The sequence below is a fragment of the Acomys russatus genome, chromosome 29 (assembly GCF_903995435.1).
Source record: "Acomys russatus chromosome 29, mAcoRus1.1, whole genome shotgun sequence".
Taxonomy (NCBI): domain Eukaryota; kingdom Metazoa; phylum Chordata; class Mammalia; order Rodentia; family Muridae; genus Acomys; species Acomys russatus.
The window spans coordinates 5,077,577-5,103,510 of record NC_067165.1 but is presented as its reverse complement, the minus strand read 5'-3'; the positions used below and the strand labels follow the sequence as shown (position 1 = coordinate 5,103,510).

At 50.7% G+C, this 25,934-nt stretch overlaps 1 protein-coding gene across 1 annotated transcript; it reads right to left on the bottom strand.

The window, feature by feature from the left end:
* Window positions 1–210: 210 nt before the first annotated feature.
* Window positions 211–25,934, bottom strand: Dhcr24 (24-dehydrocholesterol reductase). The gene is made up of 9 exons (XM_051170958.1): window positions 25,632–25,934; window positions 22,594–22,749; window positions 17,932–18,037; window positions 17,279–17,397; window positions 15,925–16,188; window positions 11,292–11,435; window positions 3,297–3,494; window positions 2,779–2,957; window positions 211–2,693 (listed from the first exon to the last, which is right to left on the bottom strand). Exons 1-9 carry the CDS (start codon window positions 25,860–25,862, stop codon window positions 2,540–2,542), a joined length of 1,551 nt encoding a protein of 516 aa, XP_051026915.1. The 5' UTR covers window positions 25,863–25,934; the 3' UTR covers window positions 211–2,539.

Genomic DNA, 25,934 nt, shown 5'->3' with positions numbered 1-25,934 from the left:
AGCGCCCACCTGACCCGAACTGCCATCTTCTCAGAAGGACTCTTGCCATCACTGCTTGATTGCAGTGACCGAAGTACACTTGTTACCCACTTCCCAGCATTCTTTTAGCCTGTACCCATGGGTGCTTGTGTTCTGACAGGACAGCTGAGTGCCACCGCCAGCTGGTCTGACTCCACACTGATTCTCTTGAGTCAAAAATGACAGACTGGCTTCCAGGCCATACTTTATTTTTACAGAAGTGGTGGTCCCAGGACCACATGTTCTGGAGAGGAGGCACAGTGCCTGAGGCTACAAAGCCTGCAAAGAGGGATCCATGCCTTCTCCTTGGTTCCCATGACCACATTAAAAACAAAACAAAACAAACAAAACCCACACAGCACACACTGCCACACCCATCCCCTTCTTGTTCAGTAACAGCCAACTCAGCTTTCTAGCCAAAGACAGTGGCTACAACTCCCATGTTACACAACACCCTCATGCAGCCAGGAAACCAGAGCCATGGAGGGGACAGGCTTTCTTTGACTTCCCACATGCACGTCCCTCAGCAGCAAAGTCTCTTCACTTAGCCACTTTGTGGTTGGATGACGACAGGACTGGCTAGGAGACAAAGCTGGGACCCAGTCGGCCATGTTTGGAAGACAAAGGCCACTTCTCAGGCAAGATATTACTGGAGCCAACACTAACCAGAGACTAATGTGATTCAAAACCTCTTCCCTTCCCAGGTCCTGGGGAGTGTCTGTAGAGGGCTGGATTTTGGTTAGAGCGACACGGGTTGCTGGCACCACTGCCACAGACCCACTGACTTTGGGACGGAGGCCTGACTGGTGGAATAAGATGCTTTAAGACACTAGCTAACCTAGCTCGCATTGACCATTCTTCTGCCGCAAGCAAAGTCATCAGTCTGCGAGAGCAAGGATGCACACAGACCACCAGGAGAGCCCATGCCAGGAATGCGTGCTGTTCAGACAGCAGAGTGTGGTTACTTGCTTCACAGGCCAAATGGATGAGGTGATTCCTCTGCCTTCCAACTGTCACGCGTGCACCAGCCTTCACAGGACCAGAGCAGCACTGTGCAGTGTGCCAAGCCCTCAGCGCATCAGAGAGCATCCTTCAGTTAAAATGTGACTCTAAGGGTTCTGGCCCCTGCCAGGCGGATGAAATGACGTGGGAGCTGGCTTGGTGGTGGAAAGGACTATAGATGATGGGACAGTCCCTAACTGTCACCTGGGCCATTTATGTTCCCCGGACTTATAACTCAAGGCTTTCGCAGCCTATTGTCTGAAGGTAGAAAGACTTCAGGAGTTCTTATGTTCCAATGTGACAGGTGAGAAAACTGCAGCATAGAGGTGGAGGGTGGTGGGGGAGGAGACTGTGACCAGCTCAGCTCGAGTTCCCTTCCAGAACTCGACACCCCCCCCTCAGACTCTGGGTTTTCAGCCAGGCCAGGAAGTTCTGAACGTGGGGGTGTACAACCAACCACGCTTCATTAACAAGGCAGAAGGACCTCAGAGGCCCTTCCCTTGGGAACGGAAATGGAGCTAACTTTCTCTGAGCTTAGGATTTGTAAGGCACTGAAATTAACTAGAGCCGGGGGAGGGGGAACAAAATGGGGAGGGGGGGAATGAGTGACCCTGGATGCTTTTCTTCCAACCCCAGGGAGGGTCCTCACAGTAGCTCAGGGCAGATACCCCTTTCTCGCTCAGTGTGGGAACCCCGCCCCATGTGACACAGTCAAGAGCATGTGCTCACGTTGTGACGCAGTGGATTCTAGAGGCCTGGATGATGGGTGTCAAGAAGAAAAGCCCAGAAAGGCTAGGCTTCCCCTCTTGAGATGTCCTTTCCAGGAACAGTCCTGAGTGGGCTCAGGGATGGCCAGGGTAGCCCTCGGGCCTGAGCCACAGGAAGAAGGGGGCAGGATGGCCCAAAGATAGCAGAGAACTTTGGACTGGACCTGGCTTTGGCACAGCACATCCTGGGCCGGCCTGCCCGTCACGTGGTCCCCCTGAGTCCCAGGGGAAGGAGGACTGTCCTTTGCCCACTCGAAGGGCTCCTGTGGCTGATGCAGGCGGTGCAGGTGAAACTCCACGGCACCCCTTCATCGTGCCAGCCTGTGCAGACGACCTGTGGGGAGCCTTTCTGGACTCCAAAGCAGGAGTCAGGCGTGAGGTTGAATGGAAACAGTGGTGCTGGCTACCACTTGCAAAGCCCCTCCCACACGGTGGGCCTTTTATGTGGGTGACATCCCGAAGGTAGGTATTTTTACCTCCTTCTGCAGATAAACATGGGGCACACAGAGGCCAAGTGATGAGCCCAGAGTCAGAGTCACACAGCTAATGACTGGCTAATGTGGGACTGGGACTTAGGCCTGTCTGATTCCAAATCCCACTGTGCCTCCACTTGCCTGAGCTGCCTTGGAGGCCATCGGGCTGCCTCGGGGATTTCTGGAGGGGATCTCTTTCTGAAATCTGGGGAAGCAGAGATGCTGGAGCGAGGGAGAGCCAAGTCCATTCGCGTGCAGCTGGCTCCCCAGGTGCCCCGCTCAGTGCCTCGCAGCCTTGCAGATCTTGTCATACACCTCGGGGAAGGCATCCTGGCAGCCGAGCTGCTTGCGCAGCTTGTGGTACAAGGAGCCGTCGAACATCTCCCAGAACTCCTCTCGGTTCATATAGCAATCGGCGTATAACATCTGGAAACTGTGCGGGAGGGAAGGAGCGAGGCTGTGAGGATGAACACGGAGAGTGAGAGGGGCCCTGTGTTCCCAAACCCTGGGCCACTCACCCATGCACACTCCGCACAAACTTCTCCAGCTGCCTCATGCAGGACCTGGCCTCGAAGTGCTTTACCCGCGGCTCTCCGTACGCCCCTATGTCCACGTAGAGCTCAGCCTCATCTCCTTTGGGGTGCACCAGTCCTGGCTGGCTGGGCAGGATGAACGGGCACAGCCAGATGGGGTAGACCTGAGAAGCCAGGAAAGTAGGTCGGTCTGCCTTTTCCCAGCAGGTAGCAGACATGGGCTCGGCCCACCCACATCCCACGTAGGGGGACCTTATGCAGCCCATGAGAGGTTCCCAGCTGCTCCCAGCTTCAGCGACCCCTCTAGCCCTGCCAGATAGTCGCATTCTACCACACGGGGGCCAGTCTAGAGGAGCTTATCAGGCACCACGGGGCCAAGACCCTCATTTTATAGTTGGAGAAACTGAGGCCAGAGTACAGATACACAAAACTGGGCTACTCTGCTCTACGGAGAAGGTCTCTGGGTCCCATGGGCCCATGGCCTGCCTGGCACCCCAGCTTACGTGGATGTCATTTTGGAAGGTATGCAGGGCCTGCGACAGGCACTTCATAGGCACCAGCATGTCCTGCACCACATGGTGCTGTTCGTACAGCTTGCGGAGGGTCTCTCCCTGAGTGAGCTTCAGCAGGGAGATCTTGGGAGGCACCATCCAGCCAAAGAGGTATCGGAAGATGGGGTTGTTGCCAAAAGGGATGATGTCCTGAAAGACACAGGTAGGGGTGGGCAGAAGGTTAAGTAATTCCAGAGTGCAAACTCCTCCTTAAAGGGGGAGGGGACCTAGGAGACTTTCCCATACGGACACGGATTTGAGCCGCATCTCGTGCTTTTACCAGCTATAATGGCCTTGGGCTAGTTACCCAACCTCTTGGAGCTGAGCTGCTTTATCTCTGAGAAGTGACATGTGACGCAAATGGAGAGACTGTGGCCAGTGCCAGGAACGCAGTGATAAGATGGCTACCACTCCTGTTCTGAAGACCGAGGTCAAAGTGCATGGTGTTCCAGAAACGTTTACTAAGTGAATGCTGTCAGTAAGGAGAGAAATACTCAGAGAGCTTGAGCAATATTTAAAAAAACAAAACAAAACAACAACAACAACAAAACAACAACAACAACAAAACAAGGATGGCTCTCCCCGGCTGGGTGGCATCCGTCTCTACAAGGAACTTTGTGGGTTTGCACATGGCCAACCATGGTTCACTTGCTTCCTTTGCTCTCCCTGGGGACCCTGATGTGCAGATGCGGCTGTTCCTCTGCTGCCCTGGGCGTTGTTTCTCTATCACAGCACACCCTCCGCTTCACCATGCAGAGAGGACTGCCTTGCTCACGGCATTCCTCTCAGCTCTAGGCCCTGCTCCCTTCCCCCGTCACCAATGTGCAGAGGGTACCACAGGCCCTGGAGCCTTGACGCCAGGGGTGGGGGTCAGAGACAGCTGCCAAAGGTTCCCCTGGAATAGGAGCCCAGAGCAGCGACATGCGCCAATGGCGGAAAGCTCAGAATCAAGACTCACACATATCTGGAGTGAGTCCTGCTGTGTGCTGTGCACCAGAACACAACACTATGATGAGTGAGGTCACAGAGCTACCCCACTGGAGCCATGTCTGCTCAACTGTATGCATCTTTGGCTTCTTTCTGTCTGGCTAGGACCCGAGAGACGGACTATCCCACAACAGACTGCTTTAGCCATGCTCACACACAGCATGCGGAGCCTCGCTCTGCTGCCCACTTATTTAAGTAGGTCTACATCGACAAGCATTAGATTATTCAAGGACTAACAGTGAAGACCGTTCACCTGTCTTTGCCCATCAACATGGATGTTTAATGTTAAGCTCCTGGATGCGGACAACTCTACACTAAATGTGGGTATCTTTAAGGAATCCTACTTTAGATGCTTGGACCACCTTGTGCTCAGAAACTAGAGGCCAACACGGCGCCCTGCATCCTCATCAGCAATGTGCTGTCACACTTCCAGATCGCTGCTGTTCCCCTGAGGTGGACAGTGAGCTACCGGGAGACAGATGGCTGTTCCTAGTTCTCAGGGAGACTATGCCATCTTTCTCAGGTCCACTGGTCTGTATCAGCTGGAACTGTCAGCCTCAAAGAGAGCTAGTTGTGCTTAAACTTTAAGCACTGCCTCTGCCACCCCCTTACACATCTATCCTTTGGCCCCTTAGGGACCCATGGCCCTGGCTTTGCTCCTGTCCAGCTATCTCTCTCTGCAGCTGCTTCCTCCCCAGGCTCTCGCCACCTCGACTATTGCTCACATCTGGCTTGCTCCTGGACACCTCTGCTGGCTGCAGAGCCCCAGGGGTAACCGAGGATCATAGTATCTCCTTTCTTACCCATGTTAACACCCACTCGCCCCGCCCCCGCCCTGTCTGTGAAAATGGACAGAACTGCTTTGAAGATGGTGACCCGTCAGGAAGATGAGACCTGTCAGGGAGATGAGCTAGGCCTGCCCTGCTTTCTCAGCCCTCCCTCTGTCACTTAACAGAAAGACAAAGGTCAACATTAAACATTCAGGTACCAAAAGTAAAACAGAGTCTATGCATGTGCGCATGTATGTGTGTATGTATGTACATATGTACGTTACGTATGCATGCCTGTGGAGGTCACACGTAAAGGTCGAAGGACAACTCTTAAGTGCTGTCCCTGCCTTCTACAGTGAATGAGATAAGGTCTCTTTTGTTGTTTGGTGCTGTGTGTGCCAAGAAAGCTTTCAAAGATTGCCCTGCCTCACCTCCCATTAGGAGGTTGGGGTTACAGACATGTGCCTTCATGCCTAGCTTTAAGTAGGTTCTGGGGATTCAAACTCTGGCCCTCAGGCTTGAATAGCAAGTGCTTTAAGCCATGGAACCATCTCTCTGGAGCAAAGTACTGTCAAGAGTTGTTCTCCCACCAACCCCACTGTGCTAGGGATTGAACCCAGGGCCTCATATGTGCTAGGCAAGCACCCTAATATTAAGCCAGCCCCACCCCTGCATTCTTTTCTTTTTTTTTTTTTTTTTGTAGGGGGAGGGGAGTTTAAGACAGAGTTTCTCTGTGTAACAAGCCCTGGCTGTCCTGGAACTTGCTCTGTAGACCAGGCTGGCCTCGAACTCACAGTGATTCACCTGCCTCTGCCTCCCGAGTACTGGGATTAAAGGTGTGCGCCATCATGCCCGACTCCAGTGCTGCATTCTTTTTTTTTTTTTTTTTTTTTTTTTTTTGGTTTTTTGAGACAGGGTTTCTCTGTGTAGTCTTGGCTGTCCTGGACTCACTTTGTAGACCAGGCTGGCCTCGAACTCACAGCAATCCGCCTGCCTCTGCCTCCCGAGTGCTGGGATTAAAGGCGTGTGGCACCACGCCCGACTTAATGAAACAAAGAATACACATTTATGGGGCATGGTGGCGCACGCCTGTAATCCCAACATTGGGAGGCAAGGGCAGGTGGATCTCTGTGAGTTTAAGGCCAATCTAGTCTACAAAACAAGTCTAGGACAGCCAAAGCTATACAGAGAAACCTTAACAACAACAACACAAAAACAAAAAACAGATTACACATGTAGGTGGAGCTAAGTGCTCTTATATTTGTATTTAAAAGATGAGTAGTAAAATCTGATTTATTTTTTATTTACTCTCCAGATACCTATGACAAGACAAAGGAAAAGGCTTTATATATATTTTAGCCCCTTCAGGGGCACTCTAGGCCTGTTTTGTACATGGGCCCCACAGGTTACCTAGCAGGCCCCAAACAGCTCAGCAACCCAGGTGGGGGAGGGAGGGAGGTGTTTGGGCCAGCCAGGCTAGACCAGGGTGAGGGGTGTACTGACTCATCGCCCAGAATGCAGGCAGGTTCACCCAGTTCTTTCAAAGGCCTTTTTCTACAGGGAGGAAGGTGACGTGAAGGCCGCCAGTGGAAGGGAAGGGATCCTCCTGGTGGGGACACCTACATCTTGAAATTGTATGTTCCCTTTCAGAAAGGTCTCAGCCTCCGTGGCTTCTGTTCCACCCACTTCCCCAAGGACACACAGAACTGGGGTCCCTCCTCAGAAAACCACCTTTGGCAGAAGGGAGTTGCCTCCTGCAGGCCAGGTGGAGGGGAGAAAGGCCTGGTCTAGGGGTAGAGGTGTGGGTAAGGTGCACTGATCTCAATGGACACGCTATTCTGAAGGCCAGTCTTGCCTGCAGCGCCCGTGGGCTAGCTGAAACCTTTGGTTTCTGCTGCTGCCCCGTCTTGTTGCCCTGCATTTCTCTGTCCCAAGAGCAAACTCCAGGTAAAGCAAACACGGGCTTAAGACACCTGTTCTTCCAGTTCTTTCCTGGAAACGAAGGCGGCTTAGGAGAGTGTTCACCTAACAGCACAGAGGTACAAACTTCATTGGAGCACAGACTGAAGCAGTTTAAAATCTATCTCCTCAGGAGATGGGAGGGCTCAGCGCCCCTCAGCTGGAGTGGGTTCAACTAAATGACCCATGGTGCTAATATTTGGAGTGACCAGAAACCATGCACAGTGCAGAAACCGGCACACTGCAGAGTCTGCCTGGGTACCTCTTGGGCGATCTGTTGTAGGGGAGGCCAGCTGCTTTGCTGGTAGGCAGCTCAAGGCCCATGTGGCCATGAGCAAGGGTTTCCTCCACCCATCAGCCTCTTGCATCCCTCGCTGGAGGCTGGACCACTGCCATCCTCTCGCCCTACACTCAGCGCTAGCCCTCACTGGGCCTGCACTATTGCATTCCCCTCACCCAACCCTCGTGGTTTCATAACTGAGGCCGGGGCCACTCTACTCCCCTCACGCTCCCAGCTCCTCTTCCTGGGTCTGAACCAACACGCACTCATTCATTCACACGTGTGCACTGCAGCTCTACCTTACTGAGTCTGAGGTCACTGTCACCATCACTTGCACTAATATTTGGTGATTTCAATACCCACAAACATGATGTAGTCACACTTTGGTACCCCAGCTCCCCAGCCCAATTTCTCTTTATCTTCTAGCAGTCTTACCTTGAGCTCAGCTATTGCTCTCATGTCATATCCCAGAACAACTGGCAGCATTGTCACCATGGCGATCCAATCTCAGAGCCAAACCACTCCCAGTGTATCTTTTCCCAGAGCCACCTATACCACACTTACCCATTTTGGATCACTGTGGAGCCCTGGTGCAGGAGGGCTCAGTTGCTGGATGGAGTATAAAAGCTTAACATGATCTATTTGGCCCTCTAAGATGATAAATGTCTGTACTATCTACTCCCTAGCTCCTACTCTTCAACCTCCCCCACCCATCTGGCACCCACTGTCACAATGTGGGTGGCAGACAATGGCCTAGCCAGGAGCTCATAGTCACTAGCCTCAGGGAGTTGAAAGCCTGGGTCGTTCCCAGACAATGAACTTCCTATTCTATAAGGGAAAATTTGCAAATAACGCCCACCCCCCCCCCCCTCCCACCCCCCCCACCCCCTACAACAAGCTGTCACCATGACCTGGCTGAAATTCCTGCTTCTGATTTCATTGAGAAATTACAGGCAACCAGAAGGGAACTCCTTCAACTTCCCACCTCCCCAACTTCAAGCACCTGTTCCCTACCTAGGACAAGTGCTACCACCAAGAGGCCACCTTCTGGGCGGAGCCAAGGCACAGTCCCACTCTATGCGCATTCTCCCCACCAGGCCCAGGACACATAACTATGATGTCACCTCTCCTGAAAACAATCACAGAAACAAGAGTCTTTCTCTTAATCCCATGCCCACCCTACAGCTTCTGTCCTGAGTCTATTTGCCCCTTTAGAAGAGACTTGATACCCTATGAGCATATACAGGGGGAAGAGGTCCCCCTCAGTCACAGTCATAGGGGAGGGGAGTAAGGGGGAAATGGGAGGGAGGGAGGAATAGGAGAATACAAGGGATGGGATAACAATTGAGATGTAATATGAATAAATTAAGTATAAAAAAACAAAAACAAAAAAAAAGAAGAAGAAGCCACTGAGACTGGGTTTCACTCTCCCATTCTTTCAAAAGCCAGCCTTCCAGATGTCACCTGCTATTCAAAGCTGGTTCTGTCCCTTCATCTCACTTAGTCCTCACCACTTCCCCGAAGGTGCTGACGGTCTCTACTGGGCTCTGGCTAAGGGCACCTTCTCTTCTGCTGGTCCTCCTCTCTGGGACTGTGGGGCACCCAATGCTGGGCATCTTTATGCACCTATCATGGGTTTAAATATCATTTTCCAAAGAGAAAGAAAAGGCCGGGTGTGGTGGCGCAGGCCTATAAGCTCAGCGTTGGCGGGGTGGATGCAGTGAGATCAAGGTTTAGTCTCAGCCTCAGGAAGACTAGTGTGGGCTACATGAGACCTTATCTCAAAAATAAAACAACCACAGCCCAACAAAACCCCCACAAACCAAAACATTTTTCTGCTACCAGTGCCCATAGTTAAACATGTGGTCTTAACTTCTGCTGAGCCCCTCTGGTCCTCACACACATAGCTGACTCAGGGCTCCCCCTTCATTTCAAAAGTACCATCAACAGGTGTGCTCGGGGCAGAACTTATAGTGTCCTTCACCATGCCCACCCCCTGCTTCCTGTGGTAGTTAGGGGGCCCCCTTCAACCCAGTTCTTGGGTCTCCAATCTTGAACTCATGCCAATCTGTCTGGAAACCCTGTATGTAGGTCGGCTCAACTGTCACTGTCCACCCTGGGCCGCAGGCTGCTCTTCTCCTCAGCTGCCTCTCACTCAGACAACAGAAACCCTTCAGCCATAATCGCTTAGCCCCCAACACATACAGCTCTCCATCCAGCCACCACAAACGTTCTTTAAAAATAAAAAACAGGACACATCAGCTTCCTGCTCAGAGGCCCCACCGACTTCCTAGCACACCTAGAAGAAAGCATTAAGTTCTCATGTGACCTACAAGGGGCCCTGTGATGCAGCCTCTGGCTGCTGTGTGCCTTCACTCTGCTCTTGCTCAGCCACCTCGCTGTGTTTCACACAGATGTTGCCTGTAGGGACAACTGGACAGTGAGGTGTAAGAGACTGCAGGGGACTCCTGCCTTTCACAGGAAGTGCAGTTCAACCTATGTGAGAGAGCCTCAAGGCTCCTGAAGACAGGCACAGGTTGGGAGACGGAGGGCAAGGATCTTCGTGGTCTTACACTTGTTAGTAAGCTCTTAAATAGGACACTCAGCAAAATGGCTAACCTGTGGGCTTCTTTTACATGAAAAAACATGTACATCAACAGACATTGGCAAAACCATGAAAAGCAATGTGCAGGCTGGGAGAAATATTTGTAAACCATGTATCTGCTAATGGTTTAGAGTCCAGAGCATGTGAAGAAGAACACATACAACTCAACAACGAAACACAAACAGCCAGGGGAAAATGGACACGGGGGCTAGTGAAAGGACGCAGTGGGTAAAGGCGCTTGCTGCCAAACCTATGGCCTGAGTTTAATCCCTGGGACCCACGAGGTGGAAGAAAAGAACTGATTCTTTTAAGTTGTCCCCTGAACTCCACAAGGACGTCATGGCATATGTTTGTTTTACATACACACCAAAAATGAACCAATGAATGGACTAAAAATAAGCAAGCAAACAAAAAAGACCCCACAAATGGCCACAAGCACTTGTCACAATGCTCAGCCTCCAGCGATCAATAAGGAACCACAATCACCACTGTGACACCACTGCACATCTGAGGGTGGCTAATAACAACAACTTACAAATCACAAAGCATCGGCCAGAGAAGGAAAGCTGGGTCACTGCCAAGTGAAACGTAAACAATACAACCACTGTGGGAAACATTTCGGCAGAAGCTCCAACCGTAAAGACACAGAATTCCCATAGCCCAGCAGTTGTGCCTCCTGTGTGCACGCACGTGTGTCCCCCAAAGAATGTGCAAACTGTTCGTTTATTTGCTCAGTGGGTATGAGGTTTCCTTATGGCACAAAGAAAACATTAGGACCTTATGGAGGTGGAAGTTACACAGTACCATGTAAGTAGTGAGCTCTTCGACCTATGTGGCAGACACTAGTTGACTATCTCGGCCCACTGTTGGTGGTTTCCCCCTGCCCAGCGACTCTCCTGGAGGTTCGGTGTGGCCTGTCCTCAAGTCTAGGTGCCAACCCATGCGCCTTCTCTTAGCAAGTTTTCCCACCTGCCCACTCACCCCTGCACACAACAGACTTACGCTCACCTAAAGGCTGAACTTGACTCTCTCTCCCACTTTGTCACAGCCTTTCCCATTCTTGCTCTGGCTCCACAGAGCTACAATCCCTCTGCCCAGCAACAGTGATGCTTCCTAGAACATAAAGTCTGCCTTCCACAGAGTAAGGCCCCACTCTCTCTCAGTGTCAACATGAAAGCCAACCTCTCATTGCAGGTTGCTGTCCCCAAGCCAAAACACAGCAACTGCTCTGCCGGACCAAGAGGACTAAGACCATTTCCTTCGCCAAAGGGACAGAGAACTGTGGCCACAGTGTGAAGGGCCCTCTGTCCCAGAGGGTGCAGGGCCTTGAGGGAGCCGAGCCTCACCTGGAGCTCCCAGAAGATGCTGCGCGTGTGGCGATGGTAGTAGTGCCTCAGGGGAATGTACTCAAGGCCCACACGGTCTGTCTTCAGGTAGCTCTCCACGTGCTTGAAGAACCACGGCTTGTAGTAACTGCCAATGCTATTCAGCTGAAATGACAAGAGGGCATTGTGATCAGGCCACAGAGGAGCCACCAGGGAGTAACACTGATCCGGCCCGCTGCTTAACACTCTTGGCCTTTTCAAAGCTCTGACATGTCAACGCTGGCCTCGGAGAGTCTTCAAAGCCAGGCAGTTGGGCACAGCAGGCACTCTCCAGCAGAGAGCACACACTCAGTGCCCCTTAGTGCCGTGCACAGGGGCATGCCATGCAGCTGGCTCTGGCAGTCTGGGAAGTTTAGTGGCCCATCTTAGCCGGTGACCTGATTAGGACAGAGTCGATGTTCATGGTGTCAGTGATAACTCAGGGCTCTGCCCAGGTGAGCTCCCGGCTGCCCTTACCGAGCCGGTGGAGATCACTCTCACTGTAACGCGTTGCAGCAGCTCAGCCAGCGATGGCACTTTGCTACTGTTCCCTGACTGGGCACCAGTCCTCAGTCCTCTGGTTCATCACTTTCCCTATACTCTCCCTTTCCTGGCAGGGGAGTTCATAGATGGCTAATGTCCTGGCCCTGGGCTCCGTGTCCTTCAATGCCTAAGTGACACCCTGCACTGTTGCCTTACAGCCCTCGGAGGTTCCTGGATCTGTTTGGTACCAAGATGACCTAGCTGCTCAGACCTCAGCCCCCTCTCCTCTGAACTGAATTCTGGGCAGGTTCTCTTCGGAAGAGAGCAAATATCACTCAACCATACTCTAGCTTTGTGCCATCCCATAACCCTGTTTCCTTCATATGTCAAGTAACAAAAATATATATTTTTTCATACCCATGCCCCCCCCCACACCCCCACACAAATAAATTTCAGGGCATTAGTTCTCTCTCTTTCTCTCTGGAAAAAAAAAAAAAAAGCCAGATCCAAGACCATACCATAACACTGTCCTGTGTGCCAGTCTGTTCTTCTCATGTGCAAGCCATGACAAGGCTGATCTTTAGCCTGTCTCACTTTCTACATGGCAAGATAGAGGCACTGCTGAACGGAATGGCTGCCTAGGTCAAAACACATAAGACAGGCCACACCTAGCAAGGGCCTGGCCTACAGTGGGCCACAGCATCTGTTCCCTGCCTGCCCTCCCCGCGCGGCTCTCAGCCTTCCAGCCTTTCTCTCTGCAGCCAGACTCCTGAGTACCGCCCTCCTGTAAAGCCCCCTTGGCCGGCAGGCACTCTGCGGGGAGGAAAGTGGGAGCCACAATAAGCAAGACAGTTTTGCACCAAAGTCTGTTTGCCCACGCTGGCTTCCCTGTGGACAGTGAGGCCTCTGCTGGGTAACAGAAGGGGACGGAAACCCAGCAGCGAACGGAGCAATTTGATCTGAGGCAGCTGAGGTCTGGCTACTTGCCTGTCAGTGGAATCCACTGTGTAATTAAGTCGAAACTTGGGGTGCTGGGTTCAAGGTCTTCAGGAAGCACGGTGCCAGGGAAGCCCAGAGATGATAATGAACTAGCTAGCCATCACTCAGGACATGCAGGAGCTGGGAAGGCCAGGCAGCTGCAGAAGCTCACGCTGGCTTTACCATAGCCGCAGACAGCCACCTCCTGACTGTGAAGTGGGTTACATCCCCATAGGGCACCTTGGATAGTGCCACCAGAGGGCCTACCACAGTGCTTGGCTGGCTTCTAGACAGGGATGCTCGGCCCATCTAATCACATGTGTTATTCTCCTGTCCCAACTCCACTCCCACTTGGAGTCTTGGTCTTGCTTGCTAGGACAAGTGACAAGACTCTCTGGCCTGCGGTTTTCCTGCCACTTGGCTAGGAGGAGCTCCTGGAAAGGTCTTGGGGCCTTTGCTCTCTCCTCAGGAAATGCAGGGATCTGGTCGGTCGGGAGTCCAAACACTTCAAAAGCTGAACAGATCTTCTTAGTGATCTCTTCAATGGCATCTAATCTCAAACAGTAAAGTCATTTTGGTAAAGTGGTGGCTTCTCTTCTTGACCCCTTCCCTCAGCTCTCCTGTGAACAGGATATGACCCAGAGGAGCTGGAACACCTCTGGACCAGACGCCCCTGCCAGGTGATTAGGGGTGGGAAGCTCATAATGCCTTGGCCTGAGGCCAGGGAGAGCCGGGACACTTCAGTCGCTGTTCCCACTGGTGCTCCTAGATGCCCTCCTCCACACACCTGTCCTACTAGGAATCGATGCTGTGGACACCAACCAACCCTAGAAGCTGGGACTTAGGGACCCACGTGAGCCAGAAGCCAGAAGCCAGAACGTACACCTGCTTTGCTGGGCATCTGGAGGGGTCTCTGCCTCTCCCTCCACCTCATCTCCTGACATGCAGAGAGGACTGCTACACACAATTCTTGAGTCCTTTCCAATTATATTTTACTGAAGCTAGGGCCTCATATTTATTAGGTAAGCATCCTTCCACAGGGCCAAACCTCTAGCCCTCCTTTCCAATTAAAAATAAACAAAAACCAAATTTGTTTAGTGTGTGTGTGTGTGTGTGTGTGTGTGTGTGTGTGTGTGTGTGTAAAACAGAGGACAGACAACTTGTGGGAGTTAGTTCTTTCCCTCAGCCATGTAGGTCCCAGGGACCAAACTCAGGTGGCCAGCCTTGGTGGGAAGCATCCACACTTACTGGGTCATCTTGAGACACAGGTATATAGGTAGGTATAGATCAAGAGCCTTAAGAGAGGCCTATAGTTTGATGTATTAAATCCTACCTTAAGCTATTCTTCAAGTTCTCACCAGTTCACTAAGTAAATAAGAACAAAACAAAATTGGAAGTGACTTAGATTTCCCACTGTGGGCATTTGCTCAATGCACTGAAGAATAAACTCCAGCTAAGGCAACATGGCGCAGGGCAATGTGTACCACTGAACAGACACACTTGAAGAGGGGATCACAGGTAAGGGCAACCAAACTAGAAAACTCGGATAGAGATATGTTCACCCTTGCAAGTAACAAGAGAGGTACAACATAAGGAGGAACTATTTTTAACCTTATCAGATTGGCAAAATCAAAGTGTGATCCTCTCACCACAGCTGGCGAGAGACGTGGAGGAAAAGGTGCTTAGCCACCTGCTGCTGGATGCGGATGTAAACGCGACTGCTCCCCTGAGGGCTGTGTGGTCTCACTCACCCAAATTTAGTGCGCTCCCACCTTGGCTCAGGATTCCATTTCATTCAGAAAAATGTTGTTATGAAAGGACAGGAAGAGAGCCTTACGTCTTCAGTGCAAAGTAAGGGGTTGGGGGCAGGCCAAGTGCTTACACACAACCACGTGGCGCGTAGTAGGATAAAATCAGGACACGCACAACCACACACAGTAAGAGATGCAGGGCAGATTGTGGATGTGGGTACGCTGACAGTGTGTGTGTGTGTGTGTGTGTGTGTGTGTTGTGTGTGTGTGTGTGTAAATGTACCTTAACTTTCTTACATATTCAATGTTGTCAATCTAATTCATAATTTAAAAACTTGAAAAAGGCTCTCTGTATGCATAAGGGGAAAATAAATGAGGGACAGCTTTTGGTCACATGTGTAGGTGGGGGCTTTTATTTGTTTATGCTTCTATGTCTCTTACCATGAACACACACCCTTTCTGAATGGAGGCGGGAAACCCGCTATTAAAAATTAATTGGGCCGGGTGTGGTGGCACACGCCTTTAATCCCAGCATTTGAGAGGCAGAGGCAGGTGGATCTCTGTGGATTCCAGGTCTACAAAGAGAGTCCAAGACAGCCAGGGCTGATAAACAGAGAAACCCTGTCTTGAAAACAAAAACAAAAACAACAAAAAAAACTTGGAGGCTGGGTGGTGGTGGCACATGCCTTTAATCCCAGCACTTGGGAGGTTCCCAGCAAGAGGATCGCTGTGAGTTCGGGGCCAGCCTGGTCTACAAAGTGAGTCCAGGACAGTCAAGGCTACACAGAGAAACCCTGTCTCAAAAAACCAACCAAACAAACCAACCAAAACCAAAACAAAGCAAAACAAAAAAACCAACACCAGAAACAAAACAAAAATATTCCATAGTTGACTCACAGCTACAATCCCAGAACTCACACTCAAAGAAACTGAAGCAAGAGGATGGCTCTAAGTTGGGGGTTAGCCTGGGCTACACTGTGAGTTCCAGGACAGTCTGAGCTAGTATGTAACCCTGTCTGAAAATAAATAAAGATTAAAATATTACTCACTTATTACGTATAATTAAAACACATTAATAAAACATAAAGACTGAATGCCAAAAGCTGAGGGCTTGGTTTGAAGGACGTGTCAAGGCATTTACTCAGTTTTGGCTCTGCCATCTTATAGAAACTTAAATTAGCCCGTGGAGCATCAGTTTCCTTATCTATGACGTGGGCTGTCATTAGACATTTGGTTTTGTCTACCATGAGGGGATAACATGACTGGAGGGTGGCAGAAATGGAGGAGACAGGACTCTGTGGCTTTGCACATCTCTGAAGGAGCCTGTTACCTGCATGATGGACTACCACAAGAAACATCTAGAACAGGCCCACCCCCAGGCCACCTTTCTTCCCCAGGCCTACCTTGCTGGGTTCTACATCATCTGTCATGACCCCTGTCATGATGACAGCCTCATCTAGGGAGTACAGCAGGCCTTCCACGAAGTGGTTCTCTAGCCGCTGGGACTCATGGGTGAATTTCTCACAGATGGCCTCCAGGCCCCGCACTGGCTCGAACCGCAGCTTGACGTACTTCTTGGCAGGGATGATGCGGATCTCGGCAGCCACCAGGAAGCCCAGGGTCCCACAGGACCAGGGCACGGCATAGAACAGGTCTGAGTTTTCAGACTGTGGGGCAGAATTGGCACATGCTGAGAGCTTGACCCCCAGGCATGGTCATGAAGGGGCCTAGGCCTGGGCTGGATTCCTGCCCTTTGCTGTAATCTCTACTCAGTTTTCTGTCTGCAATTTCTACTTCATACTTAACATCCTACTGTTCCCTATATCAGGGAAGCTCAGCTCAACAGTATCCCCTTCCTGCCTCTGAGGCCTAGACCCTAAACCACAGGCCACACAGCAAAGTCATGACCAGAACTACCCAAAGACCCCAAAGGGAGGACTAAGGGGCAAGGAGGGGTACCAGTACAGGCATTAAAAAAAAATCCAGTCTTGGCTGGTTTCCCATAGGCCGGCGGTACACCAGCTCTAGTACCTACCATGCATTGCCTTGGTGGGGGGCAGGGAGGAGAGCAGTGGGGCAGGGGACTGGACAAGGAGGTGCTGAGGCAGGCAGAAGACTGTGACATGGCAGGGCCCTGTCAACCAAGCCCTTCCCTGGCTTACTAGTGCATCTCGACTGTCACGTGCACAGAGGCGGCACAAACTCCCAAAACTGCAGCCCTGGCTGGCTCCAGGCCCCGAACCCCAAACCCAACACTTTCCTCCTCCAGCTCATGCAAGCTGGCAAAGGAGGAGTCTGGCCTCAGAGAAGCCTATGTCCTCTTTTCTCTCCTGATAAATAAAAAGGAGACAGGGCTCAGGTGATGTGTAGGAAGACACGCTGAACCAACATGATGTATTTCTTGGCTGACTTTTTCTTATCCCAGACCAGAACGCCTGAACTGGTCACCCTTCCTCGGGCTCTCTTCTGTGAGGCTGTGATGTGCTCACCTTGAACCCGATTACTTGGGCTATCTGGGTGACCTTGGGCACGCTACTAGCCTCTTGGTGCTTGAGTTTCCTATCTGACTCGGGGTGGTCATAGTAATCCCCTTATAGTTTAGTAAAGTAAACACTATAGGATGCACGAAACACTCTTCACAGTGCCTGAGTGCGTGTAAGGTGCTGTACAGCCCAGTGGGTGTATTGAAAATGAAGGACCCAAGGAGCACTACCTCCCCGACTCCATGCTCCCTAACGCCCACGTCTCTGAACTTACCGGCGTGCAGCGCACAAAGCTGCCGTCTGCCAGGATCAGCTCGTATGCAGTGCAGATGTGTTGGAACAGGCCATACTTGTGGGATGATGACTCGATGCCTGTGCCCATGATCAGGCCCCCTGCAGAGACACACATGTCAGCAGGAAAAGCTGTGGGGTGCAGGATGGGGCTGGTGCAAACGGGACTGCTAAAATAGTATATTGTCCTAACAATCAGTTTGGGGAGTAGGCGTGAGAAAGCCTCCTTGATGGTCACCACCTTCACCTCTGACCAGCCTCAGAAGTTAAAAAAAAAAAAAAAAAATCTGTGGCTGAGTCTTCTCTAAGAGGAACTCTAATGAAAAGAGGGGTTGCTTGGTGGCAGGAAGCTATGTATGACCTATGGGAAGGAGCTGGCCTCGGACAAGAGCTTTGGTGGTCACAGACCCCACAGGGCGAGGGAGCAACCTTATCCTCTGTGTGACACTGGAGCAAGGGACAGTCATGAGGAAGCAGAGGGGATCAGAATACCTGAGGCTGATCCATTCCTGCTCCATTTGTGGCTCAAAGGAAAAGAAACCAGCATGGAGTAGACCTGCTATCTGGATGCGGCCGGTATTCCTCCACTGTGCTATGGGACCACCCAGCCCTCCCGCATGAACATGGACCACTCACCCACTGTGAGGTCATCCAGCTCGGGTAATACAGGCAGGGTCCAGCCAATGGAGTTCAGCAAAGCTGTCACCTGACCCATAGACACCAAGGGTTCCACTCGCACAATCTGTAGACAGGAGAGAGAGAGGCCGGATCTGTGCAAACAGCAAACCCAACAGGAATGCCTGCACACAGAGAGTGCCACCTCAGCTTTCCCAAGCACTCAGGCTGGAAAGTCCTCCGCAGCCTTCATGGGCTTTTCTAGAATACTACACTGCCTTTAATTATGGTGACTATGATCTCTGGCTCTGAGTCAGCTAGTATTGAAAGTTGGATATCCTCCCGAGGATGGCAGAACAGCTGGGTGTGGTTGCACATACTTATAAAACCCCACACTTGGGAAACTGAGGCAGGAGACCTGCCACAAGTTGAGGCCAGTTGGGGTTACATAGCAAGATCTTGAAAAAGCAAAACAAACGAATCCCAAAAAGAATCAAATATAATGAGTGTTTAGTTAATTTCTTTTAAACTATAGGGGAAAATATTGCCTTGGCAGTTATAGCAAGATGAGGAAGAAAACATCAACCATCCATCTTAGCTCTTCGCTGACCAGTGACAATCATGAAACAGATCTGCCTTGCTTTTCCATGCCGTGCTGCTCTTGTGTATGCTCTAGTGCAACGTGCATATACACCGTACAGATCCACACATACACATGCTAAAAATGTAGTGCCAGAGAGGGCTGGAGAGGTGGCTCGGCAGTTAAGAGGGCTGGATGCCCCACATGACAGCTCACAAGCACCTGTAACTCCAGTTCAAAAGGCCCGCTGCACCAAGCATGCAAGTGATACATAACATTTATGTAGGTACACCCGTACCAGCGAAAAAGAAATTAGCATCAGAGACTGGGGAGTCCACTCGGCGGATACCACAAGTACCAAGGACAGTAGTACAGACTTCTAACACCCATGTGAATGTGACAACTTGCCCAATGCACGAGAGGCCGAGATAGGGGCTCCTTAGAGCAAGTTGACTAGCTAGACCTGCCAAATTGACAAGCTCTGCACTCAAGAGAGAAATCCTACTTCAATATATATGGAGTAGAGCAATTAAAGAAGAAATTCAACTTAACTTCTGGCCTCTAAAAATGTACATGCACATCAACACATGTACACCAACATACATGCAAATATGTGCACGTACACGCACATACACGTGTACCACACAAATAGATCCTTAAAACTTTGGCACAAATAGCTGGTGAAATTGTTCAGCAGTTAAGAGCACTTGCTTCTCTCGCTGTGGACTTGAGTTTAGTTGCCAGCACCCACATGGAGGCTCATAACCATCCATTTCCAGGAGCTCTGACACTCTCTTCTGGCACCACACACAAGTGGTATACATATACACATGCAATCAAGGCAGTCACACACATAAAATAAAGATTAGCATTAAACTATGAAGATCAGGAAGGCTTTCTGGAGAAATGATTTTTCATGGGCATGCTGTCTCGTGCTGAGACAGAGCACTAAGGGCCAGAGTTACCTGCTATGAGAAGGAAAAAAAAAAAAAAAAAAAAAAAAAAAAAAAAACACAAGGAGAAAATACACAAAGTAGACACAGGCCATGACAGTTAGTGAAACTGAAAGAAAGAAGTTGTTAGGTTGAATTTAAAAAAAAAAAAAAAAGTAAGACCCAACTGGTGTCGCCTATAAGAGAAACACATTTTGTTAGGTTAACAGTAAAAGGATTAAAAAGATACACATCATGCCGCCGCTAGTCAAATGAGATGTTAGTGGTTCTCAACAGTAAGCAGATTTCAAGCAAAGACTATAATTAAGGAACTTTTAAGGTAATTTCAGCCAGATGTAGGGGGTTACAGCTATAAACTCAGCATTTGAAAAGAGGCAGTAGGTAGAGGGTCGAGGCCATCTGGAACGATACATCTATTCATAATGAAAAAAAAAAAAGTTAATCAAAAGAACATTAAAAAGACAACCCTTAAAAGCCAGGGGTGGTGGCGCACGCCTTTAATCCCAGCACTCGGGAGGCAGAGGCAGGCGGATCTCTGTGAGTTCATGGCCAGCCTGGTCTACAAAGTGAGTCCAAGACAGCCAAGGCTACACAGAGAAACCCTGTCTCCAAAAACCAAACAACAACCACCACCACCACCACCACCACCACCAAAAAACAAAAACAACAACAACAAAAATCCTTAAACATGTTTGTTTATGCCTCGTAAGAGCTTTGAAACAGGAAACATGTGATGTAAAACGGATGTGCTGGAGCTGTGAAGACAGACTTGAGCAAGACTATGAGGAATGAGATCTAATTGACATTTGTAGACTGTGTTACTCCAAAACAGTTTACTCATGTGACTGTAGACAGACAGACAGACAGAGAGACAGAGAGACAGACAGAGAGACAGAGAGACAGACACACACACACACACACACTTAACCTGGCTTTTTCCCTCAAAAAGTTGAAAGCATTTAATTTTCTAGCAACAACTAAATTAGACAGAAATCCAAGATAGAAAGAGCTTGCTAAATATTTCGATACTAAACATCCTTGTAATTAACTTAAGGTCAAAAACACATACCAAAAGGGAAATCAAATAGTATTTTAGGCCGGGTGACACAGATCAGTAGATAAAGACACTTGTCACCCAAGCCTGACAACCGGCGTTTGATCCGGAACCTGTGAGATGGAAAGAGACAACCTATTCTCACAGCCGTCCTCTGACCTCCTCCACCTCCACATGGGTAGTAAAATTTTAGTTTTCAAAAGATAAGCCACAGTCTAGGAGAAAATATGGAATGAATTTGGATTTTTTAAAAAAATAGCAAAAGATCTGAACAGGCCTCACCAAAGACAACATGCCAATGGCCTAAGTATGTTCACGGACCGGAAGCCGAGGTCTTCAGTCACCCCACAGAGACGCTACAGTAACACGCATTAGAATGGCTAAAATCAAGACCAACTATGACAGGCTGAGCCATGTGCAGCAGCAGGCACACACACTGCCCATGGGGCCGTAAAATGCAGCTACTCCTTAGCAAAACAACCAGATCATTTTCTTAAACCTAAGTAACCATCCACCTGCCACGTGACTTGGCCATTCTACTCCTAGGCATTTGCCCAAGGAAAGACTTGTAAAGATTTACCTTTTTTTTTTTTTTTTTTAAAGATGTCTCATTTTAAACAATGTGTATGTATGTGTGGGCACATGTGGGCAGGTGCCCTGGGAGGCCAGGAACTTTGGATCCCTCAGAGCTGGAGTTACGGATGGTTGTAAACTCCCTGATGTGGGTGCCAGGAACCAAACTTGAGTGCTCTACAAGAGCAGCACACATGCTTAACCAGCAAGCCACCTCTCTGGCCTCTCTTTTACTTTTAAATTTTAAAACTGTGTGTGTGTGTGTGTGTGTGTGTGTGTGTGTGTGTGTGTGTGTGTGTGTGTGTGTGTGTGTGTGTTGGAGCTCAGGGCTCTTCAGAGGCTCCCTGGTGCTGGCGTTGTAAGGGTTGTGATGGGAACTGAACTCAGGGCCTCTGAAAGAGCTGTCTGTGTCGGCTCTCCAGCCCCAAAGAAAGACCTTGCATGTTTGTAGAAAGCCTGTTCAGAAACGTTCCTGACCACTTTGCAACATCTTCAAAGTGGAAATGGCGGGGCTGTCCCCCAGCAGGTAAATGGCTGAGCAGACTGACCTCCCCATGCAAAGGATATTAACAAGCAGCAAAGCAGTACGGGTCAGGGAATTGGGCATCAATATGGATGCATCTTAAAATACTCATTAGAGATCCTAGACCCAAAGAGTAAGCACTGAGTGATTTCTCTCAGTAGTATCCAAAGTCTGTCACAGGAGAAGGAGTACGCTGCTAACCCGAGGCTGTGGGTTGAACAGGTAGGGAGGGGTTTGGGAAAGAATTACCAAGACCTATGAGTAAGCCTTTAAGGCTGTTGAGCATGTTCCATATTCTGATAATGGTTTCACTGGTGCAATCCTGTCAAAACTCCTGTCAAAATGTATTACCCAGCTGCATACTTTGAACATGTACAGGGGTACTGTACGCCAGGCCAATGTCAACAAATCAGTCTTACAAAAGGCACCGCGATGCACACACTTTGCCCAGGGTCTCACGGTGACTCTCCTTCTGCTGGATAGTGCATTATTCTATTAGAAATAAAAGTGTAATCCAAATCTCTGATTACTTGTGACTCTAATTCCCCTTCCTTAAGCTAAAAGGCCCAGAAGTATTAAGAAGGAAAGGTAGTAAGTGGGTCAAAGAGTATGTGTACTTTGGGGCTATTCAACAAACAAGCCTGTACCAAGCAAGTTCCCCTCTCCTGGCTACCTTTGTAGGCCCCTCCTCCCCCATATACCCACACCAGCTTCTTCTAGTGGCTGTGGGGCTTGGAAAACAACAATGGTAGACAGAGCCTCTCTTGGTGGCCTTGGTCCTGTCCACTCTAGCATGTCCTTGACTGAACTCACTACCCTGTGAGTTATTCACACCAGGGACAACACCTGCTCCCAGAGCCAGGGTACGGCATGTACTACTCACTTGGTTTTGTTTCTTCTTTTTTTTGGGGGGGGGTAGGGGGTGGGGGGAATTGAACCCAGAGCCTTGTGCATGCTAGGCCAACTCTCTACCACTGAGCTATAACCTCAGCCCTCTCACCTGCTTCTTGGTGTCCACCTCCAGAATGTCCATCAGGTTGATCATGATGTTCTTATGAGTCTTCTTGTACTTTCCAACCCTCAGTGAGACGGTGAGCCAGCCTGGACGCCCCGTGCACATGAAGGTCTTACTGCCCTGTTCCTTCCATTCCCGGACCTGCAACCACAGGACAAGACTCAGCTGGCTCCATCTGGCATCCCTAGAGTGGCTCACACAGTCCTTCTTTCAGGAGGAGGAAACTGGGAAAGATGCCTTTGCCCGAGCATCACGGCGGGCGGGGAAGATGGTGATGTTCCTAGGGCCTTACCCTGCGGAGTTTCCCTAGCTCACAAGACCAACAGAATAGTCAATGTGTGTCTATTGCACTAGGAAGAATGAAAACAGAATTAGAAAGCAATTAGAGTACGCCGAAAACGTGAAGTGGGTTAACTGCAGGGAAGTGATTATAAAAGCGATTAGCATCTCCATTCTGACGGCCCACCTAGGCTTCTTAGATTTCTCAATCCCAGGAGGTTGGGGTGGCCTCCCTTTGGCAGATGAGGAGCTCCAGGCACAAATAGCTTGTGTACGGTCACATAACCCATGACTGGCAAGACCCAGATTCATAGCCAGGACTGAACAATCACAGGGTTGGAAAGACAGATGGGCTGAGTCCATGGAAGAAGAGCTACTTATGCAGTGTACTCGGTGCCAAGTGGATGCCTGTTGTCAGCATCCACACATGCACCACTTTGACAGGGAGAGAGGGGCAGGGACGGAGTGGCCAGCCAATGGGCAGAACTGCCACCCCAGAGCAGAAACGATGGAGAGGGCAATGTGCTGGTGAGAAATAAAGGAGATGTCTTGTCCCCGCAGATGGACCAGGCAAGCACAATGCATGTCTGTGGTTAGGGGAGCCAAGCACCATCCTTTCCTCTTCATCTGCGTCTAGTAATCCCTGTCCCTGGCACCCAGGCCGACTGGACCCTGCTGGCCACAGGGGGCAGCTTTAGGAATGGGTCTGTGATTCCAGAGGCCAAGCCACTGGGTCTGGTTCCAGGAGGGGCATTTCCTCTTTACTGAGGCAGAAAGTGAGCCACAGGAAAATAGCACCTCAAAAGAATGGAGTCAGCTTCGAGGAAGGAAGCACTAAGGAAGACACAGGAGGCAAGATGAAGATAAATGGGACAGGGGGCCCTGGATTCAGTCACACCTCAGCCAGCGGGAATTGTTTTCAGGACATAAGCTGGTATGGCTTCTTTTTGCTCAAACCAGCTTCAACAAAGTTTTGCAAGAGTCCCGCCAAGGCGTTAGAAGCTGCCCCGGAGCTGTCAGGCAGATGGCATGGGCTTGGGCTTCCCTCTTATTCAGTCTGGCAGAAAGGCGGTAGGAAGACAAAAGGTGAGTTCCAAGACTACCCAGCTCTGCCTGACCCTGAAGTCGGAGACTTTCTGCAAACAGAGTGTGAGGTACACAGATAGAGACTGTCAAGCCTTGAACATTGATTGGATTGGAGCAGAGAGGCAAAGCCTGAAAAACAAAACAAAACAAACAAACAAACAACAACAACAAATACCCTTCTCTGTCAAATTCTCAAGAGACAGCAAGGGTGACTTACTCAGATAGCTAAGGTAAGAAGCTATGCACAAGGCAACACAACCAGGCTCGTGGGAAGGAGTGGAGCGATGGGGTTGAGGGAGTTGAGCTTCCAGGCTCTTAGGCCAAGCCAGTGTGAGTCCCTGCCTTAATTACCAGTTGTGTGGTCCTGGGCACACGACTCACAACTTCAACCCCATTTTAGTAAAACAGGGACCAGGCACCACATGGCTGTGGACTGTAAATCACACACATGCGGGGCAGAAGGTGTGGGGTCATGGGCCCCATGGTTTCCTGTTCCCAGCACATCCTTCCAGTTTCATTAAGGTTAATAAGCGCTCGGTCATACACTGTGGCCCCAAAGCGAGCTGTCAGATAACAGTCCGTGTCTTTGGGAGCTCCCAGGGCATCCAGGAGGTAAATGTCAGATCTGATCCTGCAGACGAGAGACGGTGCAGGTGGGGTGGGGGGACAGGAGAGCTGTGGAGCTTTGACTATGAGCTATGGAGCCCAGGGTAGCAGTGCAAACTGTTCCTGATCGCTGTGCCTCCTGCATCTCCTCTCACTGGGCAAGGTCTTCTGGTGTGGAGGTCAGTCGGCCTGCACCTTCAGGCTCAGCCTGCAGTTCTCAGCCTACAGCATACAGCATGAAGTAAATAGAAGAAGAGGGTGGGCTGCCTTGAGGGCGGCAGCGGGAAGAGACACTCTCTGCAGCCTTATGCCAGTTAGAGAAGACTAGAAGGAGAGGTAGAGGGAACCCATGCCAGCCCTGGACGTGGGAAGACGGCTTCACTGTGCAGGAGGCTTGGCCTAGGTGCCTGCTGGCCTATGTGAACTCACCATCTATTCACTGGGAGACGAGCAACTACATCTGGGTGCAGAGTGACTGCACATTTGCGGAGTCCGAGACTCTACCAGAGGCTGGGGGCTGATTCCGCCTTCTCTTTTTAATCCTCTATTGTAAAGGCATCCAAAGCACCTCGGACTGCAAAACACAACTTTCACCTCTTTCCTAGCACAATGCTTTTCTCCAAACTGACTTTCTAACCTTCTCACTGCCCGTGCTCTTCAGCTTCCCTACCCTTGCTCAACCAATCTCTCCACTTGAATCATCCCCCCCACCCCCATTTCCCTGCACCACCTCCCAGAGGCCATTCCTCCTCTGGAATGCGGGTGCCTGATGAGTTTAGTTACCTGACTCCCGAGGGTTTAGGGCCCCTCGTTTTCCAGGTACTGCGCATGCCCTGCACCTAGCGGACAGTTCATAAGCTTCGGGGAAGGGTTGTTATTTGTTGCCCCAGTGCTTTTGCTGATTCCGTTTCATCCCTGGACAGTCCCTTCCCCCATCTCACGCCGGGTCCTTCGCGATCCCCTTCCCATGGCCGCTCCTCGGGCTCCGCACACGCCCCCGTCGCCCAGCGGACCGCTAGCCCGGCGCAGAGCCGCGCCCCGCAACTGCTCACCTGCTTCTGGATGTCCCGCACGCGCTGCTCGTGCAGGCGCGGCGCGCTGCTCAGCTTGAACACCACCCAGGCGCGCACGTAGTAGTAGATGTCGAAGATGAGCGAGAGCGGCAGCAGGAAGAGGCACACGAACACCCAGCGCTGGTGGATGAGCACGAACTCCAACCCTTTCACTCGCACCCAGAGCAGGAAGAGCAGCGCGCACACGGCCAGCGACACGGTGGGCTCCATGGCGTCGCGGCGCGCCGCTCAGGAGGATGCGGGCTCGCGCCGCCCGTCACTGTCGCCCGCTCCGCGCTCCGC

Coding starts and splice junctions, on each gene's coding strand:
- Dhcr24 (XM_051170958.1), bottom strand. CDS start 25,862: ATGGAGCCCACCGTGTCGCTGGCCGTGTGCGCGCTGCTCTTCCTGCTC. Junction 11,436..15,924: donor ATGATGTAGAACCCAGCAAG/GTAGGCCTGGGG, acceptor TTGTCATTTCAG/CTGAATAGCATTGGCAGTTA. Junction 2,694..2,778: donor TTTGTGCGGAGTGTGCATGG/GTGAGTGGCCCA, acceptor CCTCCCGCACAG/TTTCCAGATGTTATACGCCG.